General features: G+C 41.8%; 1 protein-coding gene across 2 annotated transcripts in view; it reads right to left on the bottom strand.

Annotated features, from left to right (window-relative positions):
• Positions 1 to 8,326: 8,326 nt before the first annotated feature.
• The window catches only part of PLAGL1 (PLAG1 like zinc finger 1), a 48,623-nt gene continuing 43,279 nt past the window's right edge, over positions 8,327 to 13,670 (bottom strand). For both annotated transcript variants that reach the window (XM_048298858.1, XM_048298859.1), the window contains one exon: positions 8,327 to 13,613. In XM_048298858.1, coding sequence (XP_048154815.1) covers positions 12,338 to 13,613 — 1,276 coding nt within the window. In that variant the 3' untranslated portion in view covers positions 8,327 to 12,337. The remainder of the gene's footprint in view (positions 13,614 to 13,670) is intronic.

The following is a 13,670-nucleotide window of genomic DNA, read 5'->3' as shown; positions in this document are numbered from 1 at the left end:
TCAACAGAAAGTGCAAGCCCTTCAGCATCTTGAAACAGAGACTTTAGGCAAGAGAAACCACCTCCATGAAGAAGCAGCCCCTGCAAAAGGTACAGTTAAAACAGAAACGTGTGTGTTATCTCCATACAAAGTCTTTCATCCAGTAATACTATTGTTTCCTCCAAGGACAAAACCTGGATGTTGTAGATGAGTCTCACATATGTGCTTGACTGGGTGCCAAATTCTTTCTTCCCCCTCCCTATGCTGCTAGTGTTTGGGAATATTTCTCCATTGAGAAGCCGAATCAGTAGATGTCATGCCTGCCTGGGGCACATAAGTGTCTCTGCTCTTCAAGTAAATGTTCAAATATGTATTTTAAAGACAATGTGAATCTCTAACAGATTTCTCTTCACCTAAATCTGAAAGAGAGCATGATTCAAGACAGTTGGTGCATGAATGCCCAAGGTTGAACCTGAGAGCTGCCCTTCCACAGATGAAGTTGCAGAGATTCATTGTCATTTTGTTGAAGGGTTTAAAAAAGTATTTGATCTGAACTTATTTACAGAGATGGAGGAAAAGATGCTTAAGCTCTTACTGGAACAAGTAATTTTGCTGGGGAGGAGGTGAATACACATGGATATGCCATGTATATTATTTTATCCAGAGATGCCAATTCACTACTTATTTGGTCAACTGCTGTTGTAAAATGTCATTTAAAATCAGTTGTAGAAAGAAACAGAAGTGCACAAAGATTTAAAGTAAAAAAGTAAAAAATGTGACAAGAGGAGAAGGGAAGGTGTTGGTCATAGTGTCTTTTCTAATCCTTCCTAAGTGCTCTTAGGTTTGTCATGACCACAGTCTTTTGTTGGAGTGCTGGTTTTTTGTACTTCTTCTGGTCCTCTCAATAGACAGTGAAGGGCTGAATCAGCTTTCCTGTGCCTTTCAAAAAAAGCAAATTTCTTCTGTTTGTAATATTTTTTCTTTCCCTCAGAAAAAAAAGAGCCCTTGCTCTAAGATATTTCTGTCTGTTGCAAGAGGGAAGTATTGTTTGTGTCTTCTCTAATTTCCATTGCAGAAACAGCCGGGGAAGGAATCTAACTGGAAGCAGGATTATGATTATTTTCTTAATACTACTCAATCAGCCAAGCAGGTCACAAAAGCTGTGAAGGAGGGCCACCCTCTTCTACCTTCTCCCCCACCAAGCACCAATCCAGATTTGTGGACTACTTTATCTTATTGCTGTTCTTGTACTGATCTTTGGCAAGGCAGTGATACTTTATTAACCACAGATGGGCTTCAGTTTTGCCTGGCATAACAGAATGTGAACATTAATTCCCTCCATACACTCTAATTTTCAGCTCTATTTTTTGGCTTGAATCGAGTAGGAATGCAAAGCAGAGGCAGCGGGGAAGAAGACAAAACTAACCATACATTTCAAACTTATAGGCAGCAAGTTTGGGGTCTGATATTAACATTCAGGAGGAGAATCGGGATAGCTGTACTATATCGCTTAACAGAGGGTGAAATACATCCTCTCTCCGTTCAAAACTACTGCAGTGTACTCAGGCTTCCCCACCCCCACGTGGTGGCTCTTCCACTGTCCCCTTCTCTACCCACCTCTGCAGACAGGGAAAGGCATTTAGAAAAAGACAGGTCTGGTTTACTACTTAATACCAGATTCGACCTCTACACAGAGCTCCCTGTGTTAAAAGTTACAGATCCAAAAAGATGCACATACAGATAATATGCTAGTGTGATTTATAAAACGTGGGAGCAATCTTGAAAAGGGTCTCAATGGAGTTCTGCTGTGTTAGGAAAGCAGAGAGCAGAAGGGAGAAGAGGGGAGCTCTTTGGGCTCGGCTCCAGAGCAGGAGTTCATGACTGATAGCAAAAGCAGCTGCCATGATTCCGGCCTCTCTCCTCTCCTAGAGGACAGCAATGCAACATAAGCAGCAGGACACATCTTCCTTCCTTGATTGGGGTCAAGCTCCCCTATAAATTTCCATTGCTGAGTTCTTTAATGACTCTTATTTCTGGTCTTACTTTACCAACTCTAAGAGCAGACCCTCCCTTTCCTTCCCCCTCTTGGAGGAAACCAAGCATGCAAGAGCAGTGGTAGTTGCAGAGAAAGGAATTGGAGAATTGCTTTTTAGGAAGGACAAATTGCTGAGTGGCCTAGTGAGGATGTATATCCTGTACTACAGGACTGGTGAGAAAGTACATGGACTGTGGGAAAGAGAAAGATTCCTTTTCTGTCTCATCCTCCTCCAAACAGAACCCAAAACTCCCCATTCTCCCCTGAAGTTCCAAGTGTCCCTGCCAGACCCCTGAAGCCACGTGTCTGCCCTGCCTTGTCCTCCCCTCCCCTCCCCTGTGCTTAGAACCATTTTGCCACACTACTGGTCTAGAGCAGGCTTTTGGATGCTGCTTGGGCCATCTTTTCTGTATTGTTACTGAGAAAAATAATTTGAAAACATGCTGTATCTTTAGTATTAGGATAAGGACACTTGGGCTGCTTTTGTAAAAGGCACTGGACAGGGAGGAAGGGTCTGAGATGGCTGCAATGGCTGAATGTGACGGCGTTGACCCTGAACCCTGATTGTTCATTGCAATGAGTTGGACTGCACGAGCCATAACTGTTGCTGAAGAGCTTCTAGCAGAATCAGGATAGTAATACTCCAAAAAAAGATTTTAGAAAGCACGACTACATGTTCTTCACAATGTAGCTTCACACCCAGACACCTGGCTCTTGGATGTGCCTCAGCTGGCAGGGCACAACTGCTTCAGCAGCGTTTTGTTAAATCACAGAATCAATTAGGTCATAAAAAACCTCTGAGATCATTGACTCCAACCTATGACCAAATTTCCTTGTCGCTGCCCACCTGGACAATCACTAGTGCGTAGTAATCAGTGTGCTGAATTAGTCCAGAGAGTCTCCTGGAAATATCCCTTACTCCGGCTCCAGTAAGGCAGCAGACTTCCCTGTGGTATGAGTCTGGTTGATATATAGGACTCTCAGTTCCCCTCAGAAGCAAGGCACACACTACAACCACCCTCATTTTAATACCTGTAGTTGTGATCTGTCTGGTGGACTACACTGATCTGAGAGACTCCCCAGACAGAGCTTCTTCTCTACTGTCACCTGCCCGACCCTTGAGATCCAAGGCCTCACACCTATTCTGTAAGGGCCTCTGGGAAGGCAAGGGAAGCCAGCAGGGGATTCTTCTCCTTCCCTGAGCAGGGACCTGTTTGTATTTCCCTGCTTTTAGGTCTCCTTCTTCTGCTTGATGGCAAGAGAGGTGGAGATCCTCAGACTCTTGCTGATCTTCCACCTGCTGCATTTCTCTCGGGGATAGAAGGGTGCAACTCCACGAGTCTGCTTCTCTTTTGCACTCTCTGATACTCCTCAGCCTCCCCACCTTCTCCTTAAGCTCTGTCACCAGGCTGAGCAGATCATCCACCTGTTCACACCGCATGCAGGTGTCTTTCCCATTGTCCTCCGGCACTTAATACCAGGCTCAGACCCTCCCTGCAGCCAGAGACCTGGATATTTGTGTGCTTCTCAATAAGCTCTGCTCAGACTAGTTAATTGTGAGGTTGGGAGTTGGTAGGAATAGGACAAAGATAATAAAATCTGCTTTTATTAATCCCCAGGATTTATTCCTGAAAGCAATTACTGTTTGCTGGGTTAATACCGTAAGTATGCATTTTAGCATCCCAAGCATTTTTCTATAGGAAGGTTTTGTAGTTCTGCTTTGTACTTTGGGAGCTGATGGGAATTCATCATGGACACGTGCTGGTGGGGCCAGGTGTTGAACTGCATCTTGAGTGCTGTAGTAAAGCATGGGAATTCTTCTCCTGTAGTGTGTAATCTGTGACACAAGCTGTTCCTTTCTTATGGTCAGACTATATTCAGCATCCATGCTGCTCACAAATGTTTAATGAGGCTCCACCACAGAGGAACATGGAGTTTTGTGAAGAACAAGCTGTCTGCCACGCTGCAAACTCCACCAGACAGGCTTTGGTAAGCAAACACAGTCACACCTGTCTTGTCCTGGAAGCAGATTTGCTGAACTGTAGTTCATCGTGAGTAAAGACCTGTATTAACGTAAGAGTTGAAATTCCAGGGAAGTTGATAAACTCTTGTAACAAGACACATGCTGAATATTGTCTGGGAGTTGCCCATAACTAGAACCCTTTTTCTGATAAAAAAAGTGACAGAATATGACAGTACAAAAAACTGGGGACAAGAACTTCTTCAGACTCTTCTGCAGTTATATTCCAGGGTAACAGCTGTAGAGAATCAGAAACCTGGCGGCTTTTGCAGTTCATTGAGAAAGCTCTTCCTGTTCTTTAGGGCTGCCTGCTGTTGGAAGGTTTGCTATTCCCTGGTCACTAGACATAAGGCCAAAGGGCTGAGCCCCTTGGGGGAATCAGAAAAGTGGACCTAATTATCAGTCTCTTGAAGTGGGATCTTGTTTTGTTACAGAAAAGAGAATAATGTAAACAGTTCTTTAGGAGAGTACTGGTTTGGGGGAGGATTTTGTTTTAGAGTTTTTTTAAGATGCTGAAAAATCTTCTTATTCTTTCACCTATTTTGAGCAGGAAAAATGTCTTGCAAGTGGGAGAGGGTGGACCTTTTGCCTGTTCCTTCCTGGCACCGCTTGAACAGCAATTTGCAGAGTTTTCACTAGGGTCTATAAGCTCCTTTCTAGAGATGAGTGATGATTGTGCATCTTTTTTTACTAGGACAAGCAACCATTGACTGAGAGAAAAACTCCATCATTAACAACTGCTGTGTTATCACTTCTGGAGAGAGTACAAAAAGGTGCCAACACAGACAAACATAAGGCAGGTAAGGACTTCATTTAGTCATATTTATGTTTTTCTTATAACAAACCCTGAGGTATTTCAAGTGGGGGAGGCATTTTTAAAGCAGATCCTAGACTTTGGAATCCAGTTTTCTGACAGAATAATGTAAAATTATAAAGTTTGACCTTTTTTTGTTGGGTTTTTTGGGGGGGTTTCTTTTGGGTTTTGGTTTGGAGGTTTTTTGGTGGGTTTTTGTTTGTTTGTTTGTTTGGATTTTGGGAGGTTGTTGTGTTTTGTTTGTTTGGTGTGTGTATGGTTTTGGGTTGGTTTTTTTTTGCATGTCCTGACATGAAATCCTAAACTCATTTCCATATGACACTTGTTATAAAAGAGAAAGGACAAAAAATTTCCAAGTGGATGTTGTTGATAGTGAATGGCTTCCCTGGTCATTATCTTGATCCATTGTGTGGACTGTATGCACAGAGGTTTTTATTTGGGTCCTCAGGGGGGACCCAAATGCATTTTCAGTTAGAGGTCCTCAAGCAGAAGTATCTATATAGACCTAAAATATACAGTCTGGTTTTGAGGTTCTTTTTGCCCATAAAGAACTCCAAACCTTTAATCTTCAATTTTAAGATTTATTCCATCCTTTTTACCTTAAATCCATTTAGATGAGGTACGAAGCTTTGTGTGTTGTTTGTTCCAAATGCCCTTGTTGATCCAGCCTTAAAATTAACACCATCGTTTCCCTAAAACAATTCCCTCTAAGCAGGATACCACATAATATATTTTCTAGAACCTATTGCTACTGGTAATCATGACCTGTATCAGTCTACGTTTAGAAGATGTTTTTTAAAGTTATTTTAAAGGTTACTTGTAGTATAACCTGTGAATGATAATGCATACTGCCACTTGTATCAGTATCTTTGATCCCTGCGTTTCTGAGGTTTATGAATTTATGCAGGTTATCATGTTTTCTGGCAAGTAAAGTTTTTAAATAATGATCTGCAGAGATCACATCAGAAATACTGAAGAAAACAGGAAAATCTTTGGGTGTATCTACTGGGAAAAATTCTTCAGGAAAATCTGGGTAAGAAACTATTATTATTTTTTTATTTCAACATTATAATGTAAAAAGACCTTGTTTGCTTTTGTCATATACAATATTCTGTCACAGTGTTTGCAGTATGAGCTCCTTTGTGTTAATTGAAGCAATCAATTTCACCGAAAACTTTGCAGAGCTCCTCAGGCCCCCAGAATAGGCTGCTGAGAATACTAATTTTGGTGTTAAGTGTTCTTTGATTTGGAACAGTCCTATCCCAAGTAGTCAGTGTCTGTGCTCTGCTGTGACAGACATCTTGAGAGGATTTGCTACTCGATAGTGCACACCTCTCCAGCAAACCTTGTGCACTTAAAATGTGCTTCCATTGTCCGAGTGTGGAAGATGCCAGCATTCATTTCAGTGATGACTATGTCAGGATAACAGTGTGGTGGTTCTTCCTTCTCTTCAATGTTTCATTTCCCAGACCATGACATTTGGTGCTTCCGCTCCTCAGACCACACAGTCAGTGGGGTTCCCATCTCTGGACATGGCAAGCCATGTCAGAGCAGCAAGGAGCCCTTCCAGCCCCTGTTTAAGGTGGTTGTGGTGCTGTTGCTCAACAGGATGGCTCAGAGGGCCAGCATCTTGCACCCTGGTGAAATGTATACAACTGTAGAACGTGAGTTCCTAGGAGGAAATGTGGTCAAGAATGATTCCCTGTAGCTGGCAAGGTATTTCAAGCCTGGGAGAGAAGCTTGTGAGAGTGCTTGGAGCATTGGATGGAAAGGAATTGCACAAAACAGTCAGTTGCAGAGACTCACATTCAAAGTTGTTGCAGGGTTCTTCTGTGTGCAGTTTGACTGTCCTTGGTTGCTGCTGGTCAGTGGCTGGGTCCTTCAGCTGTGGGGAAGACTGCAATGGGCATGGGAGTGTTCAGTCCACAGCACCATTATCAGCTCTACCCACCTCTGTGACCTTGCCAGCTACAGGAAAAGCTGCTGTCAGTACCTAGTAGTCTCATCTGGTGTTCTCCACTCCCTGGATTACCTGGGACAATGTTAACAGCACAGTAACTCCTGTGGTTATCATGCAGGGTCTTGCAGACCACCAACAGGCATTTATTGATGCCATCACCATTCTTAAGGTTTAGCCACTGAATTCTGAAACTTGGGGCTTGACACCTCCTTTCCCTAGGGACACTGGCAAGTCCAGGTATCACTGGGATTGTAGTTGCAGCCATTTGCAGAGGCTTGGGACAGCCATTGCCCCCAGCAGGTCCCCAAGACAGACACCCACACTCGCATCTAAAATAGAGGACAGTGGAACTGTGGAAAGGACTGGCCTGGGTGAGCTTGCAGGTGCTCAGCATTGGCAACTGCTGCTGCATGTTCTGTAAAACTTGAGCTTTGCCAGGTGCTTTACAGAGCACTTTGGGCAGGTGAGAGATCAGTTTCAGTGCTACCCAAGAGCATTTTTCAGCTGAAAAAGCAGATGTGAGAAACTGGCTTTGAGTGGTGCAAACAAATGGTCTCATCCTTAATGTGCCTGGGAATGGTTTCCAGGATGAGCTGCTCCATCACCTTCCCACGAATACAGGTTTAATCCTCTTAGACAAAATAGAGTCAAATATAAAAGCTCCTTCTATAATAAGAAATAGCAAGTATATGGCTTGTTGCTGCTTTTAGACCACAAACGGACAACAGAAGATAAGAGTGGCTGGTCGGCAAGGATGTGTTCAAGCTTTCTTCTGACACATTATGGAAGATCTTAAGCAACACAATTTTCCAGCACCACTTCCACCTGAAGTGCTACAGCTACCAATAAAATAAGCAAACTGAAATTCATTGGCTTGGGTTTGGTTGGGGTTTTTTCTCTCTACACTACAAATCTTATTATTCTGTCCTTTTAAAAGTTGTGAGATTATTTGTATCTGTTGCCAAGGTTTAATTAAATGATTGCCTGCAGGGGATGGACATTACCAGCAGTTCATTCAATGGTTTTAACAAAATGTAGGAAGGTCCAGTACCATGGCATTTTCTTTTTCTTCCTCCTGATGCTTTGAAATATTGACCAAGACAAGTGAACATTGTGGAATTTCATGTGAATATTTAATAGAATCTTTGAGTAAACAATGAATGATAGTGATTGATACGTGATAAACAGGCATGTGTGCTGTGCATCTTCTTCAAAGCACTTTGAGTTCAGACTAAAATCAAATCTCATTCTTGCATTAAACACTTTAACTGCTTTTAGAAATTGACAAGAAGACAGAAATGTTGTGGAGGTATATCCCTTCTTATTTTTTTGGTCACTTGATCTACTGTCAGTCTTGGATCACCTTGCATAAACTTTCAGTGATGCAACATGTTGAGGCTTTTTAGCCCAGTAAGTTTTATTTAGGCTTTCACTTAAAATCCGTTAGGAATTTTCTTACCTATTAAATGCTCATGAAGTAAATGAAGATGAGAAATAGTTGGACACAGCAGTAATAAATACCATATTTTAAAGAGTTTAATTAAACTACTCAGACCCTAGCTAATAGTGATTAGATGGATACAGAAAAGATGACACTGAAGCAACTGTAACTCCTAGAGCCCAATATATTAAAGCAGTGCTGCTCAGCCTTTCTTTGAATCCAGGAAGAAGAGGGAAAACACCCCAAACCCACATACTGTGCAATATTACCACAGTTGCTTTCTTTAACAACTAAATAAATGAATCCTCAAATTCAGAGCAAGTGTTACTGTATTTGCTGTTGCGTGTGTGTCCCCATTATTTTCTGTGTATAGAATGTAGGATTTCACGGCTTAGTTTCCAAAACTATACAAAAAATATAAGGGCAGGAAAGGTGTACTAAAGAACAGCATTTTAAAAATTCCACTAGAAAGGAACCTATCATTAATATAGGGAATGTACCATCCCAGTTCAGACTGGCTATGAAAAGCCCTCTGAAATTAACAGCAACCCATTGATTAAGAAAATGAAAAGTTCCAACAGGAAAAGTTGGTAAATAAAACTGAAGGAAAAAGAAATGAGCTTGGTTTCTGATAGAGGATGGGAACTTAGCAATATAACTATTTGTGTTTACATAGAGGATGCAGTCTTTTGTTCCATGTAGTATAATTTTAGCTTCTTGACATTATTTCAGCAGGTTTACATGTCTTTTTTTTTTTCCTTCTTTCATAGAAAGAATACATTTTTTAATGAGACCAAAAGTTTACCAGATTTTGTTCTTTTACAGTATCATTTGATTATATTAATTCTGTTGTTTATTTGCCACATACTGCTCTGCTTCTACAGGTTTTCAAGCAGAGTTCAATTAAAAGAGTATTTTTATCTCTATTTGAATGTGAGGTAAAATATCCTAAGATCTCCCAGATCTTTCTCTCCCATCTCTTAGCTGCTGTGCCATGGCCTATCCTACCTTCTCCATGGCAGTTACATCCACTTCTCACATTTGGAGGAGGAATGGACTGTGCCAGAGAGGGAAGACTGGTCAGTGCTTGGGCTGCTGCCTTCCTCCACTGTACCCCCACTGGATGCGGGGCTGCCTCCCCACACTGGTGCTGTCACAGCCCTGCATGAGCCAAAGGCAGTGCCACCAGAGAGATGTCAGCTACGGATGGCCTCTGAGAAATGCTCACAGAGGCCTCCCTAACAAACATGATCAGAAAGTCCAGTCCCACTTCCACTATTAGATGGCACAGGGGTACCTCATGTCTCTTGAGTTGCAAGAATTTTAAAACAAAACTTTTTTTGAAAACATAACTTGTTGAAATAACCTGCCTTTCTTTGTCAGGGGACATCATCAGCTTCTGCTACATTTATGATGTCAAGAATCTGGAAAAAGAAATAGGATGGGCTGATGGGTTTAAGCAGTATTGCACACTTAAGGTTTGCTTCTGTGCTTTACTTGCAGACACCACCACTGTGTGCTTTTTAAGCACTTTAAAATGCATCAAAAGTGGTTATTTTTTTATTTGAATAAGACTTTGTCTTTAACCTGTAGTTACATATGCATTGCTGAGAAATGCTTGTCATCTTTCCATATTTCAGAAGAGGCTGAGATCAGGCAGCAGCACCTCTCTTGGCAGCCCAGAGCTCAGGCACCCTGCTCCAAGGACTGAAAGAGCAGCTGAAAGAACGTGCTCAGTGTTTGCATAATGTTTGCTTCCTAACATCACATTTCAATTCAAGGACAAGTATTTCAGTAATTACTGACACCTCTTATAAAACCACAAACCAAAATGACAAAATGCGTATGAACAGGCAGTGCTACAAATTTTTTTTTGTAGCAAAGGTTTTTTTTTTGTTGTAGTTTAGTTTTTTGGGTTTTCTTACAAGTACATAAGCTTGGATGAAGCCAAGTGAATATAATTTGTGCAAACAAGGGGAAAAATACAGTTAAGTGAATATACACACACACCCCTTTCCAAGTCCAGACAAAAATACAAGCCTAGCTGTAGAACGTGCATATAACATTGTTTGCAACCTTTTCCCTATTCTGGAACTTGTAATTTAAATAACTACTTACTGGACATGACTGTGCAGTACCTGTTCTTTCTCCTGCTGTTGTCATTACAGGAATGATCTTAAAATTCCTTTTGGTTTGTCTTATGCCAAAAATTTTCATAATAAAAAATACCCCTCAGCACTGTATCTGCAGAGCATATTCTCTCATGAACTGCAGCAAGACAACCCTTCCTTAATCCAAGTATCAATCAACTTGTAAGAATATTCAAAGACATTACACAACTACAGTGGTCCATAGCTCAATAACAGCAAAACAGCAATAATTTAAAAATTATTTTTTATTTGAAGCTCTCTGGAAATATTCCTGTGATTAATGAGGGAGAAGAGAACATGCTTGCTTCATGTTATACTTGTAATGATCATTGGGTACTATGAACTCTCTTTGGATTTAATGGAAGAGTAGTTCTAGGGGTTTGAGAATTTACTCAGATTCAGAAGTTCCGTGTCTGTTTTAGCTGCAACAGAATCCATTAGTAACTGCAACATTCCCTAAAACCACGATTATTTTTTTATACCTATGGATTAGGCAACAAAGTAAATTGTGAAGAGTTTGTTTATTTAACCATATCATCTACCGGAAAAAATTATTTTGGCAATTTCTGCTCATTCATGCATCAGGTGATGGGACTGTCCCACCAACACACTGTCCACTGGAACTGTTCATGGACAATTCACCCCAGGAAACAAATGGAAGTGTCCATGGTTCTAGTCTGCAAGAAACAAAGGCTGGAGCCCCAATGTTTCTGAGCAGAACACCCATGAGTAAAATGGCCTCAACCATTATCACACCCGCTAATTTCAGTCGACACTTGTAAGGCAGCTTCAGAACCTGGTTTTGAGCAGGGCCCAGTGTCAGCTCACCATTACAGCCCCTCGGTGCATGGACCTGCCCCTGGCTCCACACACAGCTTGGGCACAGGCTCCCCTGGGCCAGGGTTGGCTTTCTGTGAAAGCTCACATTTTCAGATGGTTACAATGATCATTTCCCAGACTAAACGAAGGCCATTTTTATCAACAAAAGGTGAATAAAGGCCCCTTAGGTAGAATGCATTATTTTTTATTAACTGTCAAATTAATCAAGCTGTTGACTCAATGGGATAAGATAAGCTTAAATTTAAGCAAATGCTCAAGTGCTTTACAAGAGACAAAGTGAGAGAGAGAGCAGTGTCTGATGTCTTGACGGATTCAGCTTGAAATGAAAATTAATGTTCTGTTCTAACCTTTGAGACAATTCACTTCCCATTCCAAGGACTGCATGTATCCAAGACAGCAGTTCTTAACAGTCGTTCAGAAGTGGTAGCTATTTCCAGCCCTAGGAAAAAGGCAGGAGAGGCACACAGCTGAACTGCCCACCAGAAAATAAAATCTAGTTTAACAGAATCATAATAGTGATGATCTTCATTTGAATAAAGCGAAACAGGGACATAATATTTACTCTTGGAATTATTCTGATTTAAATTAAGGATTCATAAAGTTCATTAATTAAGTGCTTAACAGAAATCTATCTGATGTTGATAAATCATTTGTTACATTTGCCATGTGTACAATTTTGCTGTGATTTATTTAAATTGATTTCTTTGTGATTTCCCCCCTCTTCCCATTCACCCCAACCGTATTACTCTTATTGCAGCAGCCAGAGTTTTATTGTGCCTGTTATGATACTTTGCTGTCATTGAAGATAGTTATTCAGTTGATTGCATGAAAAGCAAGAAACAAAAATATAGAGGGAGCTGAGGGAAGTATGTTAGCTCTACTGTTGTCATATGCTAAAAAACTAATAGTATGAAAAATAGAGCTTCTTGTTTATTAACATCCTGAATTTAACTACCATGTTCATAATGTGCTTTGAAAACATCTGGGGCAGTTTTTCTTCAAAACAAAACCAAACCAAAACCACCCCAGTCCTAACAGATTTAAGTAAGAAGCACAGTCTTTAAAAAAAAAAGGGAAAAGACCCACACAGGGTGATGGTTACTTGAAGGCATGGTGAAAGTGAGGCAATGTTACAGAATTTGTAGTGGATGGAAAGGAGCGAGGAAGATGATGCAGCTGGTTTATGGCCATCCCACCAGTTGCTAGCTGAAGACCTTGCTGTTGGCCGAGGCCATTCAGCCTGTGTGATGGTTCTTCTGAGCCAAACGCCATTGTGATGTCCCCAGTAGTGTTCTGGCTGTCACCTGGTGGGAGCTGCCAGAAACCCATCACATGAGTGAGATCCATGAAAGGCAGGCTTGCAGTTTCAGCTGCTGCCTCTGTCTCTTTGTGCACTGGGTACTTGTTAGTATCCCCTACAGGCCCTGAGGAAGCTTCTTCCATACTGATTTTGTGGAGAGACTGAGGTTCTGGTAATGGCAGGTCCTCGAGAAGATGCACATTGTAACCTTTAACATCCACTTTTATCGGTAGATTCTTGAGGGATCCTGCTGCAAATGAGGTAGAACTAAGGTCATATTTGTTAGGCTGATGAAGGTGCAGGTTGGTAGGGACAGCTGCTGAACATGGTGTGGGAGGGACAGCTGGGAGATTGTCTGCACAGCCCATCCTTTGCAAGTGAGGAGAAGACTCAAGAGGAAGAGCAGTTTGTAAGCTTGGCTGGGAATGAACATGTGAACAGTTGTAATCCTCTGTTTCTGAACTATTCACAATTCCATTCTGCACAGGGACCCTTTCAGGAAGAGGGGACAGCATACTGGCATCTTCCTTCAGTCTGTATGAAAAGAGCTGGTCAAGGAGACCCACTGAGTCACCATTCTGCAACCTGCTCTTCAGCAGTTCTTGTGGATGGGTCTTCCTAGTATGGCGTGTCAAGTGGTCCTTCCGCCCAAACCTCTGGGCACAGAACTGGCACAGGAAGTCTTTGCAGCCGGTGTGTACCACCATGTGACGTCGCACGTCTTTACGGGTATAGAAGTGACGCTCGCAGTGGTCACACTTATGTTTCTTTTCCTTCATGTTGCCAGTTGGTTTCCCTGCATGACTTTTGAGGTGTTCCAACAGAACCTCGGTACCTCCAAACTCTTGGGCACACACCCTACAGGTTAGGTCCCCGCTGGTGGCAGCATGAAGAGCCAAGTGTCTCTTATAGCCTAGCTTGGTGTTGTACTTCTTGCCACACTCTTCACACTTGAAGGCCATCTTGTTAGGGTCATGAGTCTGAAGGTGATTCTTTAGGTGGTCTTTCCTATGAAAGGTCTTTTCACAGTAGCCACACTGGTGAGATTTCTGTGGAGAATGAGTGGCCGAATGCCTAAGAGAAAAAAACCAAAAACACACACACAAAAGTTACTTGTGTTTATATTTATTC

This window comes from Corvus hawaiiensis, chromosome 3 (assembly GCF_020740725.1).
Source record: "Corvus hawaiiensis isolate bCorHaw1 chromosome 3, bCorHaw1.pri.cur, whole genome shotgun sequence".
In the NCBI taxonomy this organism is placed as follows: domain Eukaryota; kingdom Metazoa; phylum Chordata; class Aves; order Passeriformes; family Corvidae; genus Corvus; species Corvus hawaiiensis.
This window is presented reverse-complemented; position numbering and strand designations above follow the sequence as displayed.